Raw genomic sequence first — 19,241 nt, forward strand, 5'->3', positions numbered from 1 at the left:
AAGTTCTATGGTTTGCCACCTATATGTTTTGTAATTTTATGCATTGGCTTGTTTAAATGTACTATTTATTGCGTTTTTGTATGTTTTTACCTGGTTGTACACCACCCAGAGCCCTTCGGGAGTGGGCCATGTAGCAAAATTCATAAATAAATAAATCTTATGTAAGATAATTTCATCATCTCTAAGCATGATGAAATGAAAAGCCTCTACACATGCATAGCATGCTGTATATGCCGAACTATATTTCTGATATGGCAATTGTGAACCCTTTTACCTTTCTATTTGCTGTACACTTCTCTTTTTCTGAGAAGCGCAGGGTGACAAACATGGTTCCCCTTCTTTCCTTCATATTATTTTCACAGCCATCTCATGAAGCTGAAAGAGACCTGGTTCCAAGTCACCCAGTAAGGTTCAGTGAGAGGTGTTTGAACTTGGGTTGCCCAAGTCCCACTCCAACAATCTAAATGCTTCTTTAACACAACTAAGGGGTTCTATTCTCTCTATAAGCAATGGTCTCAAATTCATCTGAGATCATGTTTGAGCATCCGAGGCCAGGAGAAATCAGAGGAGGCTGATCCTGCTGGCCCTGTACCAGCAGTATGGAGCAAGGAAGAGACAGGGGCCCCAAAGTCCAGTTAGCAACAGGTGGCCTGGGAAGGGCAGGGAGCCTGGTGAGCTAGTATGTGCTCTTTCTGCATGTGCCACCCTGCCCCTCCTTTACTTAACTGAGCTGCAGCTGAGCCCTTCAACTCACTCAGCTCCACCTCTCCCACCCACGCACCCCTTTGGTTCTCAGTTGTATTTTCTCCTATTCTCTGCCTAGGGTAATGCCAATTGTCACTTTGGGGTCAGAAAGGAATTATCCTCCAAACTATATTGCCAGGGATCTGGGAGTTGGTTGTTGTTGTTTTTTTCGCCTTCTTCTGAGAATAGAACAGAGGTCACTGGAGGAGTAGGGGGAAGGTACTGACGAATGCCCTGCCTTGTGCAGGGGGATGGCCTTTGAGGTAGCTTCCAATTTTATGTTTCTATGTTTCTGTTACAGATGGAATTGCAGTTTGGGCATTGGGGCAGATTCATTGTGGGGAGGGGGAGGTTGTGCCTACGAGTTTGCCTCCCTCATTTTTAGAGCTTATGGGGCCTGGGGGTTGGAGCTATTCAGCAGCATGCCCAGAGAGAGCTTGCACCCATGTTTGATCCTGGGTGCTTGCCAAGTGGCAGGCTTGGAGAATGGCTTTATTAGGCAGCAGCTGGGTCACCGGATATTAGATCTGTTCCCATACTATGCCAATGGTCTTGCAGTTGGGTTGATTAAAGCTGTGGCCCTCTTTTCCCCATTTGGTGGTATGTGGTGGATTTTATCCTCCCCTGCTCCGTTCCTTCTTTTGCCTCTTGGTCTGCAGCCTAATTTCTTTATGAACTACATTGATTTCTGGCCTTTTTATATACTAACAAGTTGACATAAACTTTACCTTTAACAGTGACTGTAATAACATGGTGAGCAGAATTTAATCGATTTATTGCTGAACATTTATATTTTCCAGAATCAGCTTCTGTAATATCTATGATTTTGAGAGTTTTTCTAAAATTTTCATAGAAGGTTCTATTGGCAGGAAGATCACCACCTTCTTTAATCCAGCGGATAACTGGTGTCGGTCTGGGGAGAACAACAGCTGAGAGTGAAGTTACTGGAGTGAGAAGCATATTTATAACATATATCAGTTTACCAATTATAATTCAATTTTTCCTAAAATTATCACTATGACTTAAAGTTCTTTAAAAACACTTTTTCCAGACATATATATGGAACTCTATTCTAGAATTTAGTAATAATAACAGGAATAATTTTCTGTTCAGCACAGTAAAATTTATACAATTTCAGCAAAACAAAACTGCAATCCTAGCCAGAGAGGTCAAGAGAACAGGGATGCCAACACACCTGGAGAAGAATGTTAGGATATTAGAGAGTTAATATGTAGATATGGACAACTGAAGCTTTTCATGGCATGTAGGTAAATATGACACCAGTGACATCTTATTAAACCTCTATGACAGGAACAGGACATTTTTTTCTCCAGGCATTTGGCAACCATGGGAGAAGCATGTGTATATATGTGTGTGTGTGTGTATATATAAAGGGGTGTTTTAAAAGTGCTTTGCAGATATCCTTTAATAGAAGTTTCTAGTTTAAGTCAGTGATTGGAGTTCCATGTCTTCCTTCTAGGACGCTAGGGCAAGTTCTCTTGAGCATAGAGTTCTTCTAGCTAATGTGATGTGTAATTGTTGATTTTAAATTCCCAAGTCTTTAATGTTGCAGGCATGCCACAAATACAGCAACTCTAATAGATACCATTATAATAGCTAGATCAGGTTGCAGCTACCTATTTCCTTAATAGTTGGGGTCTTTAGTAAATCCCACAAGCGCCATTACCTAGGCAAAGGCCTACGCAGGATAAGGTTATAAGCTGATATAGCCACTCACTGAAGCAATACTGTGTTGTGATTTTTGCTGTAACTATAAGTTGTTACACTTGTGAATGACTTGTATATTTAAACATTGTATAATGATATTTTTAAAAGTTCATAGCACACTGGGATCCTTGGGAAATTAAGCCATCTGTAACTGTTGAACACTTAATGTATCTGAGATTCATCAACCTTTGGAGAAAGTTTCTGCAACAAGAAACAGTGTATGCCATATAATTTATCTAATTTTCAGTTTCAAATAGTACGTTCCAGGTGTGCCTACAATTTGCAGAATGGAAATAGCACAAAAAGGTGCAAACTAATAGAAATTAAATTCACCCCATATTGTGTTTTCTATAAAAAGGTAAAGCTTGAAGGTGTTGTCCAGGCCCAGCTCTTGATGATGTGCAACTGACACCTAAGCCATCTGTCAAAAGCCTGGGTGGATGCTTCCCTTTCCATGGAGGCCCAGGTCACAAATGTTGTCAGGCTGGCAATTTTCCATCTCTGCCAGATCAGGCAGCTGGCACCTTACCTGACTTGCCCAACCTCACCATAGTGATTCATGAAATAGCCCTTTCCAAATTGGATTACTGTAACTAGCTCTATGCAGAGCTTGATTTGGAAGCTCCAGTTGGTTCAAAATGTGACTGCATGGGTCCTTATGAGGACACCATCGAGGGTGCATATTGAACCAATGCTCTATCAGCTGCATTGACTCCAGGTGGACTACTGGATCTGGTTCAAAATTTCAGTGCTGATATTTAAAGCCCTTAGCTGTTTGAGACCAGTGTATCTTTGAGACTGCCTCTCCTAATATGTCCCCCAGAGAGAACTGTGCTCCGCCAGTAACAACTTGATGGTGGTTCCTAGCCTGAAAAGTGTCTGGATGTCCTCAACTACAGCCAGGCCTTTTTTGGCCCTGGCCTGGTGGGATGTTCTGTCAAATGAGATCAGGGCATTGGGGGATTGCGTAGGGCCTGCAAGACAGAGCCTAGTCTATAGTTGAGGATGGCAATAGGTTATGTTTCCATCTTAGCTGGCCTCCCTTTCTTTTCCCCTTCCCTTTGTTTGCTTGCAGAATCTAGAGTTAGGAATTATCCTGAGACTGTTCCATCCCTGGTTTGATTAAGCACCATGCATATATGTTTTAGAGTATACTGCTGTTTTTATTGTATAATATAAATATATTATTTTATATTGCGTTAGCCACAGAATTTTTTATATTGTGTTAGCCACAGATAAATACATTGCAACTTCCTAGGCCTCTGGGTGAGGCTCAAATTGTAATGAAAGGTCAACAACCTGCTAAAGAACTGGCAACTGTGAAATCAACCATCATCACCATCATCATCATCATCATCATCATCATCATCATCATCATCATCACCACCACCACCACCACCACCACCACCACCACCACCACCACAACAACAACAACAACTCCTGATAATGGAGAACTGCAATAATTGAAGAATGAATTTGCATATGGTCTGGATTGATTACAAGAAGGTATCTGACTCACTGCCCCATAGTTGGATCATGAAATGCTTGGAAACAATTGGGGACAGTGGAAAACTGAACTGACAGTTGAAATGAAAACTTCAGTCGTGTCCATGCCCTAGGGGCGGGTGGGGATGTGGCCCCACCCCCGAACCCCCCCCCTAAAAAATCTATACCTACATCCCTGATTACAACTTCCTAGGCCTCTAGGTGGAACTCAAATTGTAATGAAGGCCAACAACCAGCTAAAGATCTAGCAACTGTGAAATCTACCACATCAACAACAACAATAATAATAAACAATACGCAATAAAGCAATAAATTCAATAAAGTGATAAATGCAATAAAGACACGGATTGAAAAGTCCTACAATGACCCAAAGTGCTGTCTCTGCAAAGAGAGCGATGAAATCGTGGAACACATCATCTGCTGTTCCAAGAAAATAGCCCAAACTGACTATCTCGAACGTCACAATAGGCTAGCAGTATTGGTGCACTGGAACCTTTGCAAAAAGTACGACCTGCCCTGTAGCAAGACCTGGTACGAGCACAAGCCAGAGAATGTCATGAGTTGACAGCGTAGGCGCAACTGAGCATACACAGAGTGCGGCAATAACCACTGGAGCCAGGGAGTTCACGCAAAGAAAGAATGTATTGGCAGTCATACAATATATACAGTTTAAACGGACACAGAGCCTTCGGCTTAGGTCCTGTCCCCAGCAAGGAACATGCTTAACTGAGTTTGCTTACTTATATACACTATGATACATTAATTAGCCTATGGCTAGTACAGTCAAAGGTCACATGACTCTTATACAGGTAGCTGATGCAATCATGCTTAGTCATTCCCTTTGGCTGACTGCTAACAGGTTACTGTAGTTAGTCCTTCAGCAGGCAATTAAGGCAATCAAGGGTTTTGCCATGCAGCTGTTATACTTTCAGCTCCTGACACCCCTTCCCAGATGCTTGGCAAACCTATATCACATTTCAGTTATATTTACACATATTAAGCATCAATTCAGTGTATGCCTTTACATTCCATAACATAGCTTCACTTACTTCAGAGATGCATCAGTTATACCCAACAACTCTGCGCCACTTTCATGCTCTTTTATAGAGGTTAATGGTGGTTTGGTCAGGATGTCTGCCTTATTGTCCCAGATGGTATGAAGCCAGCCTCTATGAGTCCTGTTTTGAATCATCTGTCTGATGTTTTGATAGCTGCATCTCCTATATCTTTGTTCTGGTCTTAACAGATTCAGCCTTTAAGAGACTGGGTGGCCAACTTTGAGAGTCACAACACATGTTTGGTTTTGGTACCTTGAGACCTAGGTCTTTAGCTAATTCAGACACCCATTGTGGCTGTCTAAAGCAATAAACTTTTATTCACAGCGCTGTATTCGGCCTCATTAGGCTGCTTTTGTGCTACTAGTTTTTGCTTTTAAATGATGCCTATAAAATGGGTACACCTTGCGTGAGGTTATCACATACCCAGTACAAGACGTATTGTTCCTCTCCCTCATTCAAGAAACTGCTATCAGTATATCCAGCAATGTTGGTAGTTTGGTCTGGATACAGTAGGTAAACCTTTAGACATGGTTGCATTAAGGTATTTCCAGTACCCCTTTAATTCTAGTCCAGTCTGTTTCAGTTGGTCGCTGGCATCGCTCTACTGAGTAATGACAGCATGTACAGCATCTGGTCTGCTAATGGAAGCAATATACTGCAAAGACCCGATTACACTTCTGTAGAGACCGGAGTCATCACATTCTTGTGTCCTGTCTAGTTCTTGGAAACCTACTACCATGGGTGTTTGCTTGCTGAGTGAGTTAACCATTTGTGTTATTTTACCCTCTTGGTGCAGTAATAAACCCTCAGCAGTTTGTACTAATTCCATACTTAGGTAGGATTTTATTTCACCTAGATCACGCACTTTAATGTGTTTACTTAAAGTCTGAAACACTTTGTTCAGTTCCTTTTCGGTTTCTGTTAGTATTATGATATCATCAATTCCACACTACTGTGTGGAACGCTTTCAGCACCTGGTTTCCCTGTTTTCATAGACACAGGGAATCAGTGGCACAACTTTGAAAACCCTCTTTCACCAACATGTCATCTAAATGGTTTCTCCACATATGTGCTGATTGTTTTGTCCAAAGAGTTAATGCTTCAGTAACCAAACCTTATTTGTTTTACACCTGTAACCAGGTGGTGGTCTCATATATATCTCCTCATCCACCTTTGCATTCAGGGTAGGCGGTATTAATAGCATCTAATTGCTTTGAGACATACCCCCTTTGTTCAGCAATAGCCAAACACAACCTGATGGATTCATAAGTACTCTCCTTAGCTGTGAAAGCAGCATTAGGTTTCAGTAAAGTCCCTCGGGAAAAAATTCTTTGTTTGAAACCTTCTAGCTACTAATCTGGTTTCTTTTTAAAAAAAAGTGTTTCACCATTTGCTAAAAGCTTTCTTTTATAGGACCCATCTGGAGTCCAACAGAGTTTTTCCTTTTGGCATATCAACCTAAGTGAAAAACATCTTAGGTCGATTAAAGATTTGAACTCTGAGTTCATAGCCTCAAACCATCACTTTTGCTCAACTATCATCCCTGTGAAAAACCTCTTGATAATTGTTTGTCTGTGACCATTCATCAGTATTTGTTTGTAAAACATTCACCGCTCCATTCTCTGTTTTCATTTTGTGTTGTGTGTCATACCCAAACCTCTGGGGTGGTTTCCCTTTAGTCACACACGCAGACCTTTTGGGAATTGGTTCTTTCTCCTTATCACTTTCTGAGTCTGATCTCGGCTTTAACAGGAACACTAGACTTTGTGCTTTTCACACTCTACCCCAGAAGAACTTTCAGCTTCAGTTCTTTGTCTCCTTCTCTCACTATGTTTATCAGCATATGGCAGAATGACAGATGGACTTTCTTGCTTAGAAAGCAGGGAGTCTAAATTGCTATGTAGATCGGACCAACCAGAATGCTTCTCAAACCTTCAGCACTTCTGGAAAATAGTACCTGACCATTTGGTAACAGGAACCTGAAAGCCTTCATACCCACTTGGACACCCACAAACTGAAGCTCTTTGTGAGTGCACCTTTCGTTTTCTTTTCTGTGGAGGCAATTCAGAACATTGGCATATGAACCAAAAGTATGAAGGTGAATCTAACTTAGGTGCCTTTTACCATACAGCTTCCTATACGGAATGTCACTGAGTGCTTCGCTGAATAATCTGTTCATGACATAATGCATAGTAAAGCCCATGCCTTCCTACCAGAGACTATCCTTTGCATTTGCGCCTAGCATGGCACAGCGCACCATTTGTTTCCCAGTACACCAATCTTTCTCTCTGCTAAACCATTTTCTGTGAATGCACATAGGCATTGTACACTCGCCTATCTATTCCTCGCTTGTTTAGCCACTCAGTAAATTGGTTACTTAGAAATTCTCCGTCACCATCCATCTGGATTGTTTTCACATCACATACAAAGTGCTTACAGTTCCTTGTATGCCACACATAATTTAAATACATGGAAGGCTTCACTCTTCTTTTTTAAGAAATAGGAGAAAGTGAAGCTGCGGTGGCATCGCCCACAATTACAAACACATATTTGGCACCCCCCCTACGGAAACACCATACGCATTGTGTTATATCGCAGTGCACCAAAGCCTAAAAGCGGTCCTTAGTTACCCTTGGGCTTTGTCTTGCCACTGGATGCGTTTTCACTTTCCCACCTCAAAACACACTTTGCACTCCAGAAAACAATCCAATTTGGCAAATTGCACACCACACATTTGTGCTGTTTGTTTGAGTACTTTGAAGCTCACATGCCCACATTTCCTGTGGAAGTTGTGCACACAATTAGCTGGGTGCAGTGGATCATTTACCCCACACACAGTAGTTGGAACATCACAGGTCACAGGGGTGTTACTGTCCATAGTCAATTTATAAAGTCTGTTACTTAATACACCCTGTGCCACAATGTCCCCATCCCTGGCTATGGAGGACCCTGTCCCAGTAAAAGTACATACATACCCATCCAGTGCCAATCTGGACACGCTTAATAGATTATGCGCCATACTTGGTATGTGTAATGACGCTCTGTGTGTAATCCTCATAGCCAAAAACACTTCTCCTTGGGACTCTACAACAGCTGCAGAGCTGTCAGCAAGAGTCACCTCTCCAATACCCGGTGTCCCTTCTCTCTTTCCTGCAGTGAACTTGCTCCCTGCTATTATATGTTCTGTAGACCCGGTGTCCAAAAGCCAATGAGATTTCGGCGCTTAATGCTGCAACCAGAAAGGCGCTTCCTTTCCCCGGTCCTCTGCACAGCCTGTTGTTGACGCCTGGGTCGCTGTCGCCCCTCATGGGCAATTCCTCGCTAGGTGGTTGGTTGCTCCACAGGTGTAACATCTGCAATCACCATTCGCCTTCTGCCTACTCTGTCACCTTCGGGTCCTTGCTGATGCTGTTGTTCACTGGAGGCTGAGGGTAGGCACGTAAATCCCTTTGCCCCTTCCATTCCAAAAGCCTCCCAGACACATAGTCCAATGTTAAATCATCCTCTGGCACAATTTTGTAAACCATCCACTAATAATGGGTCCCATTGTACGAGAGAGGAGAGCAAAATCAAAGCTTGCAGATTATTATCGTGCTAAACCTCTATCGGACAAATCAGCAAAGAGTTCTCCCATTTGTTGCAGATGGGAAATCACATTGCCTTCATGCAACTTGAGATTAAAAGAGTTCCACGCACTGCGAATCAGCTTGGAGCCCGCTGTTGTCCTCTGGTACAACTCTTTCAGGGCAGTCCAACACCCCAAAGCTGTTGTTTTATCTCGCAGGAACACCAATTGGCTGTTTTCCACTGCTAGAACAATGGCTGCTCTGGCTTTCTCATCAGCCTCCACCTCATCATCGTCATCCATATCTGGAGCTTTCTGTGCAGCTTTCCAGAGTCCTTCCCGGATGAGGAAGCATTTCATTTTCTCCGCCCATGAGACGTAATTGGACTCATTGAGCCTTCCAAACAGCAGCCCATGTGTAGGACCCATCATGACTATACCACACTCTTCGCTCCGCCCACTAGGCAATGTTACTCACCAGTGGGCTGTACGACGCCTAGCGGCAACTAGGCCCATAACCTGTCACGAGTTGACAGCGTAGGTGCAACTGAGCATACACAGAGTGCGGCAATAACCACTGGAGCCAGGGAGTTCACGCAAAGAAAGAATGTATTGGCAGTCATACAATATATACAGTTTAAACGGACAGAGCCTTCGGCTTAGGTCCTGTCCCCAGCAAGGAACATGCTTAACGGAGTTGGCTTACTTATATACACTATGATACATTAATTAGCCTACGGCTAGTACAGTCAAAGGTCACATGACTCTTATACAGGTAGCTGATGCAATCATGCTTAGTCATTCCCTTTGGCTGACTGCTAAAAGGTTACTGTAGTTAGTCCTTCAGCAGGCAATTAAGGCAATCAAGGGTTTTGCCATGCAGCTGTTATACTTTCAGCTCCTGACATTGGTGCACTGGAACCTTTGCAAAAAGTACGACCTGCCCTGTAGAAAGACCTGGTACGAGCACAAGCCAGAGAAGACCACAGAAAATGAAGAAGCAAAAATACTCTGGGACTTTAGAAAACAGACAGACAAACACCTGGCACGTAACACCCCAGACATAACAGTGGTAGAGAAAAAACATGTTTGGATCATAGACGTTGCAGTGCCAGTTGAAAGCAAGGTAGAGGACAAAGAAAGCAAGGTAGAGGACAAAAGATCACAAAATACAAGGACCTACAAATTGAAGTCAAATGATTGTGGCAAAAAAGAACAGTAATCCCAATAGTAGTTGGTGCTCTAGGAGGGATCCCAAGAAACCTTGAAAAGCACCTGAAAAGCCTAAACTTGGACAGAACATCAGTCCACATGCTGCAGAAAGCAGCACTTCTAAGAACTTCACACATATCCTAGGTTCTTGGGAAGGACTCGATATTCAGAGATGAATTCCAGACACTTGTGCTGTGTTTTAATGTACACATCATCATCATCATCATCATCATCATCATCATCATCATCATCATCATCATCATCATCATCATCATCATCATCATCATCTCCACACAAATACTATGCTGATACATTAGAACTTCCTAGAAGCTCGAAATGTAATGAAAGGTCAACAACCAGCTAAAGAACTGGGAGCTGTGAAATCAACCAATAATAATAAAGCAGGAACAGATACTAATGTATGTAATATTGATATGCAGGAGTTCCTAACGATTGGGAAATGTCCAGTCCATTTAATGGAGGCTCCATGGGACATGTCCATGCCATGAAAAGTTTCAGCCACGTATTTCCAAACATGTAGCCTTTATCAAAGAAAGTAGGACATTTTTCTATAGGCCAGTTAGCAACTTTATTGATATGTATTTGCATGCCTCTGAAATAATATATGCAATTAGATCTAAAGACTCTGATGCCCCAACCAAGAGACAACTTTGTCCAACAGATTTCCTATTATACTGTACAAGTGGAACCTGCAAAGACTTGTGGGAGGCATCTCATTTCCCACTCTCCCACTATTTCTACTTTCTAATTCCTATGCATTCCCCCTTAGTCTCACCCCTTTTTCTGCTTTCATCTCTCCTTTCCACCAAATAGCCTACCTACATTTACCTGCCCCTCTGACTGCAGCTTTCCCTACCCCCTCTATCTAGGAAAATTATGGCCTAGTTGTGTGGTGGTGGCCACTGGACCAGGCCCACTTGCAGGGGAGGGAACCCTCAATGACTTGCGGGTGGCACCTCACTTTCCCTTAGACCCCCCTCTCTGCATTATTACCCCTTTTCCTCCTTCTGGCAACTCCCATATCCTTCCCCTTTTGTCTGTCTCATTTTCTCCTTCTCAGTCATTCAACAACCTACCATCTTATTGCCTCCCATCTTCAGCTATCTTTATTATTTATTCATTTATAATCCACCTTTTTCCACAATGAAGACCAAAACCAATGGAGACCTCTTATTTATTCCCACAACAATCCTATGTGATAGGTTATGCAGAAAGTATGTAACTGGTCCAAAGTCACCCAGTAGCAAGGTGGGTATTCAAATCTGGGTCCCCCAGACCCTACTCTAATGCTCTAACTACTATACCACACTGTATTTCATAGCTGAACAGCAGCAAGCAGCCAGATCTGGTGGAGTCATGCAAGTTGAGTGTTATCAGGTCACCCAGAGGTTGCTGCTAGGCCTGGTGTTGCTAACCTCCAGGGGAGACCTGGAGATCCCCCAGAATTACAACTAAACTGCAAATATCAAAGATCTGTCAAGTTGGAGAAAATGGCTGCCTTGGAGGAGAGACTCTATGGTATTATATCCATCTGAGGCCTCTCCCCTCCCCAAACCCTGCCACCGCAGACTCCACACCAAAATCTCCAAGAATCTCCCAACCTTGAGCTGGCAACTCTATCCACAACCTCGCCCCTATGCGTCTTCCCTCAAAGGCCAGAACAGTCCTGGAAAGGGTTCTGTACCCCTCCCCCCTGCCTTTTACTCACAGAAACTCCAAGCCTTGAATGCTGTAGTAGCCTAACAACAGCCACTAAGGGCATCAGTTTATGAAAGCTTCAGACACTCCTTTCATCAGTTTTTTTTAAATTAACCTCCCCGCCCACAATATAGAATTCATATTTTTTCTACAAACCTAGGGTGTTTTTCAAGTTTGTTGGAAGAACTGTCTTGCCCATTTACAGCTCTAGTCACCAAATTTAAGTATCTAAAATTTGGCTAACTTCACTATTGGTGTATAAGATAAATTATATAGCTTATCTATTTTATGATAGCCCAGTTTTGTGATCTATTCTATATTAACAAATAAGCCTGCTCCAAAAATTTCCAGGGAAGAAAAATAAAAGTGATATATTGTTAAAGGCTTTCACAGCCAGACTCAACTAGCTGTGGTGGGTTTTCTGGGCTGTGTGGCTGTGGTCTGGTGGATTTTGTTCCTAATGTTTCGCCTGCATCTGTGGCTGGCATCTTCAGAGGTCTATCACAGAGAAAAGTCTGTTTCACACTGTGTCTAAGTGAGAAGTTTAGTGTGGTCCCAGGGTGGGGAACCAATCATTAAGTGTTTGGGTGGAACTTGCTATGCAAAGGTGTGGTTGAGTGAATTGTATTGCGGGTGGGGTTATCAGTCCATTTTTTAAGTACTGGGAGCCAGGCTTTGCTAATTTTTAACGTCTCTTCTTTCTTATTGAAGTTGTCCTGGTGTTTGTGAATTTCAGGAGTATATCGCATACCCTGTAGCTGTGGAAAGGTCTACATAGGAACCACAAAACGCAGCATTCAAACCCGTATTAAGGAACACAAAAGACACTGTCGGCTTAACCATCCTGAAAAATCTGCAGTTGCAGAACATGTGTTAAACAAAACTGGACATAATATTTTATTTGAGAACACTGAAATTCTGGACAATTCAGAAGCTTACTATGTCAGACTGCACAGGGAGGCCTTTGAAATTGCTCACTGAATGTCTAATCCACTGATTGTATTGTCTTACTCTGTGTATTCTGCCTTGAGTCCAAGTGAGAAAGGTGGAATATAAATAATGTAAATAAGTGCATAAATAAATAAATTAATTAAATAATCAAAACACCATCTTTTTCACTTTTTCCACATTTGCACTGTATGATTTAAGAACAACTCACAATCCTTCTGCAATACACTCCAACATAAGGGTATTTCCTCTTAGCTCTGTTTTGCTGCTTGCAATACCAGTAGGAGTTAGAAGAGATGGACGTCTCTCTTTGAATTCTGTGGCTGAAAATAAAATAAAAATGGTATTTAAAAGTGAATACAGATTTAATTCTAAACCAAATAGTGTAATAAAGCATCATTTATATATTATAAATGGATAAGGCATCCAACACTATCAACCTTACACATTCCAACATACAGGATTGTACGAGTTTCAGTTATGTCTCATTGAACTACTCCACAATTTATTTTATTTATTTATTTATTCGACTTTTATACCGCCCACCCCCGGAGGGCTCTGGTTTTACATCTCTGTATGGCTTTACAATGGCTTTACATCTCTTTGGCTTCACATATGATGTGAACCTGTAGTAGAAGATTTGCCACATTATACTGACATGCTTGTCCAGTGAAGTCTGGATGAGCTGCTGACTTGGAGGGCAAGAGGGAGGGAGGAAGCCTCGGCACACCTGTTCACAGAGGGAGGGAAACCTCCATGTGTTTAATTGGAGCAGTCTGGGTAAATCACTGAAAGCTAGGGAGAGAAGCAGTGGTGGGATTCAACTGGGTCAACCACTGGTTTGCCCCCCATGCCCCTCTGCTGTGTGCCCACCCCACCAACTTACCTGGTTGCTGCATCCCCAGCCCCTTTCTGGTGCTGGGCGGGGGAGGCAAAAGAACGTGGCCAGCATCAGGGGGCTGCGAGGCCGGCTGAAGCACCAGCAGGGCAGGCCATCCTGGCAGGCTGTACACCTCTGGGCCAGTGGAGTGGCCCAGAGGCATGCAGACCGAGGAGCCGCCCGGAGATCAGGCTGCATGCATGGAGCGACCTGCCAGGATAGCCTGCCCTGCTGGTGCTCAAGCAGGCCTCCCGGCCCTCCCCTGAAGGCCACACATCATGACACCACTCAAGGGCAGCCCAGGTGCATGGCCTGATCTGCAGCCACCCTAGGGTGGTGCCATGGTGGGATTCAGCTGGTTAGGTACTGGTTTGGGACAACTGGTGTGAACCAGCTAAATCCCACTTCTGGAGGGAAGCCTTAGTTTTAGTTTCCCTGTCCAGATAGTCTGGCCAAGCTTATGAGATACATACAGAGTAGGAGAGAGGGGGGGGGGAGGAGGAGGAGGAGGAGGAGGAGGAGGAGGAGGAGGAGGGAAGCCTCAACATGCCTGCCCAGAGCAGTCTGGGAGGAGCTGCTAGATTGCTCCAGGTGAGATATTGAGAACGGGGCTGTGGTGAAGGGCTCAGCACACCCGCTCAGACTGCCCTGGGTACACTGCCGAGAGTGTAGCTAGGAGGGAAACCTGCAGAAAGGGGATGGCGTGAGGGCGGTAAGCAAGGGGGTAAAATGGGATGGCTATTTTCTCATTTTTTTAGGGTACCCATTTGTATGTTACATTACTGAAAGCAATCCTTCAATTTTCTGCTGGTATCTTCCACAGGTTCCTATGTGCATAATGAGCTCCAGCGAAAACTAATCCAATATTCCCATTCTTTTCAATTAAGAGCCTAAACATTGATTGAGAAAATCATATGGTTCCCTAGGAGTCAAAGCACAGGCTTTTATAAGTTTTTCCAAAAACTGCAAATACAATACAAAAAATGTTCTACTTGAATCCTGTTTGATGAAAAACAAAAAAGGATGGAAGATCAGTCTTCTACTTTACAAGTTGCCTGTTTATCAAGGCCAAGCAATAATTATTCCTAAATAACCAGAATACACAAATAGTTCTTCTCTCTCCTCCTGTGTTCATTTCTACATGAAAGGATCATTAACTTAGGTAAAGACAAGCAACAAGGAACCTTAGATGCAGCTCCAACGACAATATTCCATATAACTCTTTCACTTGTTTCCCACTTCTTCAAAGAAGCACTCACAGATTTTAAGTTGGGGGATGATTTGCCTCCGTCCCAAATAAGGCACAAGTATGGGATTGGCTATATAAGGGCTAGCCATCCAATCGGAAGGCAGGATTAAGAGGGGTAAGTAAGCAAGCCTTGCCTCTTCACTTCAAGCTTTTTCTACCTGCTACCAAATGAGGAGAGCGTGTGGAGGATAGGAGCTATGAAGAAGACTTCGTTAGTTTTTGATGTGAGTGTCTGACATGAGCCTAGTGTGAAGAGTGGTGTGGGAGTATCTGAGAACATAAGTAGGGGTTGTTTGGTGACTCTTGGAGGAAGTATTTTGTTGTTTTCTTTTTTGGGTGAATTCTGAAAAATGGTGATACTAGCTGAGTGGTTGTGTTCTATAACCCCTCACTTGTTGACAAGGGTGGTTGGTTATCTGCTTTCCAGGGTTGGTTATTTGCTCTCCATTTAGTTGTCTGCTCTCCCATTTCACCCCACCCCTGTGATTTGCAGATTTTATCACATTAAATAGTAGTTTTTGGAAGCAGGGGCCAGGCAGAATCATTCCTTTTAGCCATATGCAAAAAAGGGGAAGAGAATGGTTTTAAAGAGCAGATGGGAGCTTTGGACAAACCCATTTTGGTGCAGAGAGGAAGAAACAGGAACTTGGATCTTTACTGCATTTTTTTTAAAAAAAAACCTGAACAAAGCATCAGGTTAGCTAAACAATTAGTCAGACAGCAGTTGCAGTTTAGCCATGGAGGAAGCACCAGCACCAAGGGAAGTGTGTTTTTCTCAATTAGGCATTTAGTCAAGGGAGAGCAGAATGACTTGCTGCAAATAACAGCCCTATTAAAGAGTCCCCTGGTGGCCCTAGAATGTGAGATTTCAGCCTGCTGAGATGGTAAATTGGCTCCACTTTGTGTCCAGAGCCCAGTGAACACCATTGTTGTTGGTGCTTACTATTCTTCACTTTCTCCCTACCCTACCCTGGTGGTGTATATTAAAAAATAGCAAAGCACAGCACAGTGTTACATACATACTTTGATAAATAATGTTAGGCAGTTAATATGCACATATTTGTTTAATTTATGATATCTATAACAGAATATTGCAATAATGATAAAGCCTGTTAAATAGTATCATAATTAAATTGTGTTGTGTACATGAACTATACACATACACGCAGTATGGTGTGTGAAAGTCAGCATGATGTTGTGGTTAAGGCAACAGTGTAGGCCCTAGGAAAGCTAGGTTGAAATACCACCTCATGTAATGGAAGGTTGCTGAGCCAGTCACAAACTCTCAGCTTCAATCCTGAATGAATGAATGAATGAATGAATGAATGAATGAATGAATGAATGAATGAATGAATGAATGAATGAATGAATGAATGAATGAATGAATGAATGAAGTAGAGCCAAAGGGTTTAGGACCTGTTCCAAGTGCAGCACTTTAGGAGCGTGGGATGCAACTTGTGAGTATGCTGCAGAGGTGTTTCTCCCATTGGGAAAAGTGGGCAGTTGCCCAGGGTGCCACCTTGTGGGGGGCGCAAAAACTGCAGGTTCGTTTGTGGGTTTTTTCTATTTTCAGTGTTTTTCTGTTTTTGGCCTGCAGAGGGCGCAGTTTTTAGGCTAGCATCACCAAAATTTCTGGGATGTTTCGGAAGACTCTCCTGATGCTATCACCCAGGGTTGGTGAGGTTTGGTTCAGGGAGTCCAAAGTTATGGACTCCCAAAGGGGGTGCCCCATCCCCCATTGTTTCCAATAATAGCTAACAGAAGATGTGGGCTACACTTTGAGGGTCCACAACTTTGGACTCCCTGAACCAAACTACACCTAACCTGGGTGGTATCATTAGGAGGGTCTCCTAACGATACCCTGAAAGTTTGATGCTGCTAGCTTAACAATTGCACCCCTGACAGCAGGCACCCCCCAAATTTCCCCAGATTTTCCTTTTAAATTCCCCCCTTTGGCATGGATTTAAAGGGAGAATCTGAGGTCCCCAGTTAAAACATTGAAAGTGATGTTGTTTCAGGGTGGGGGAGAATCCACCCCAAAATAGCATCACTTTCAATGTTGTTCAAACTGGGAACCCCAGATTCTCTCTTTAAGGTGGATTTAAAAGGAGAATCTGGGCTCCCTAGTTTAAACACCATTGAAAATGATACTGTTTAGGGGTGGATTCCAGCATCGTTTAAACTAGGGAGCCCAGATTCTCCTTTTAAATCCACCTTAAAGGGAGAAACTGGGGTTCCCAGTTTAAATAACATTGAAAGTGATGCTGTTTCCCCCAATTGGGGGGACTGGATACAACACCATAAAATGTTTTCATATCAGTAATAAAATATTTTGAAAGCATTTTGTTTTCAAAAAATTATTTTCAAAAAAAATGTTTTCAAAAAATTATTTCTGCTGTGTGGCATGGCCTATTGCTGTGTTGAGATTTGTGAGTTGAGTCATGTTCTATAATGTGATGGTGACTTTGAAACAACTTGGTGTAAAAAATCATTGCTTGGTCACAGTGGGGGAGGGCGGCTGCCCACTCCAGTTTGCCTAGATACGCCACTGGGCGTAGCTACAAGGGGAAGGGGGTGCGCATTACACCGGGCATGCACCTGGGGGGGCATCAAGCTCACGTTTTGCCCAAGGCTCCAGTTTGCCTAGTTATGCTACAGGTATTCTGTGCTCACTTTGGATATGGTCACATGGTGTAGTGGTTAAGAGTGTGATGTAGTGGTGTATTTATTTATTTATTATTCGACTTATATGCCACTCACAACATACAATACAAAAAATACAAGAATGATAGACTCTAATCTGGTGAACCAGACTTGATTTCCCAGTCTTCCACATAAAGTCTGCTGGGTGACCTTGGGCTAGTCACATTTCTCCCAGAGCTCTCTCACCCACTCCTCCTCACAAGATACATCTTGTGAAGAGGAGAGAAGGAAAGGTGTTTGTAATGCATTTTGAGATTCCTTGTGGTAGAAAAAAGCGGGGTATAAAAGTCAGCCGTTCTTCACTTTCTAGGCCCAAAATAAACCTCAGCAAGAAATGTGTCTATGGCTTTTGTGATTCCAATAGAAAATGCACAATGCTATCCAAAGCAGGGTTACATCCTTCTAAATCCAATGAAGTCATTGGGCCAACGAAATATGCAATTCTGCTTAGAGTGGCAATGACAGGGACTGATTTTGTCACCAATCCTTCGGATTACATCTGCTGGTTGTAATGGCCCCTAATCCTACACACTGTATGCAGACAGGAACTGAGTGTTTCTATTTGTTTTGAACCTAAGCAGTAAGAAGGGGAAACTGTGAACCGTTAGACAAGGGATAGGTTGATAAATTATGTATAAAACTATAAAGCATTTTTTTGTTCTACAAAAGTTTCACAAAGTGATTTGGGTATATATATATATACACACATTATTGAGGGGTTCAACAATACAGGCAAACCCACAACATAGGTTGATAGTGTTACAAAAAATCTTTACCTCTCTAAAGGTTTTGGGAGGGAGAAACAAAAATGTCCACTAGAATATGAGTAGTTATGTTTTCTACCACATATATATACAACACAAAACATTTAGGCTGTATATTCAGCAAGGTGTAAGCAAGATAAGAATTTGTTAATTCTGTACAGTCTGTGATACAGTGTGCCAGTGATAATGAATTAGCAGCTAATTCAGAAGAAAAGCAATAAAGTGCATAAAAATTAATAAATCAGGTACATGGATTCATTTGTAAAAATATTAAGATGTTTTACATGCAAAAAGTACTGTTGCTACTTGTAAATAAAAGTTCATACTGTACAATTAATTTGTATCATCACTAGTACAAATATGTACATATAATTTAATTGTAAGGGCAGTAAAGTTAAGCAGCCATGGAGTGAAGTTAGTTAACTAAACTCTACAATGAAAGGAGGAATGCTAAAGTGGATCTCTAAACTCACCACCATAAAAATCAGAGTCACTCATATTAGCAGCTATAGTTTCATTCAATGAATCCACTGAAATAAACAGAACATCATGAAGAACGCAGCTATGCAGAACAAACCTTACCTTTAAATGTTATTTTACTTATCAAAGTAAAAAAAGATATAACATAAATCTATTAATGCATTAATTACAATACAGTAAAAACAAGAAGCTTTGCCTTTGTCAGATTATATTAATGATTCATCACATTTTTGAGTAGAAAACATACAGAAGAGCTTGTTCAAATTACAGTTGCAAACATGAATATACAGTGCACAAATCCCACTGAATTCAGCAAAACTAACTGTATTGGTCACAGACTAATTCTTCTCCATGTACTAAGATCTAGTAAAATATTATAAGTTATTTCCATTGTTTTGTCAAATCATTTATGTCACTCATATTCCAAAAAATACACATTATGTCTAGGTAACAGACAGGCAAACACAATATGGCACCAACTAATTTAGTAGAATTAATACCTACCTGGCTCAACCTTTAAAGAAATGGGTTGCTTTTGTTGGATAGTTTGTGTATGATTAAATCTTGCATAACATATATAATCTTCCCGCGTGTCTTCTGGCTTTACATTAGAAAAATAAAGATCTCCATTTAAACTTTGAGAAACTCTATCATTCTGAGGTAACTTTTGAAAAGCTGAATGGAA

At 42.1% G+C, this 19,241-nt stretch overlaps 1 protein-coding gene across 1 annotated transcript in view; it reads right to left on the reverse strand.

Annotated features, from left to right (window-relative positions):
- Positions 1-19,241, reverse strand: part of NRCAM (neuronal cell adhesion molecule) — a 180,830-nt gene that overhangs the window by 64,371 nt on the left and 97,218 nt on the right. The window contains 4 exon segments of the mRNA XM_048501581.1: positions 1,454-1,657; positions 12,692-12,803; positions 18,550-18,606; positions 19,061-19,231. Of these exon segments, the coding sequence (XP_048357538.1) occupies positions 1,454-1,657; positions 12,692-12,803; positions 18,550-18,606; positions 19,061-19,231 (544 nt within the window).

Source organism: Sphaerodactylus townsendi, linkage group LG06 (genome assembly GCF_021028975.2).
Source record: "Sphaerodactylus townsendi isolate TG3544 linkage group LG06, MPM_Stown_v2.3, whole genome shotgun sequence".
NCBI classification, from domain to species: domain Eukaryota; kingdom Metazoa; phylum Chordata; class Lepidosauria; order Squamata; family Sphaerodactylidae; genus Sphaerodactylus; species Sphaerodactylus townsendi.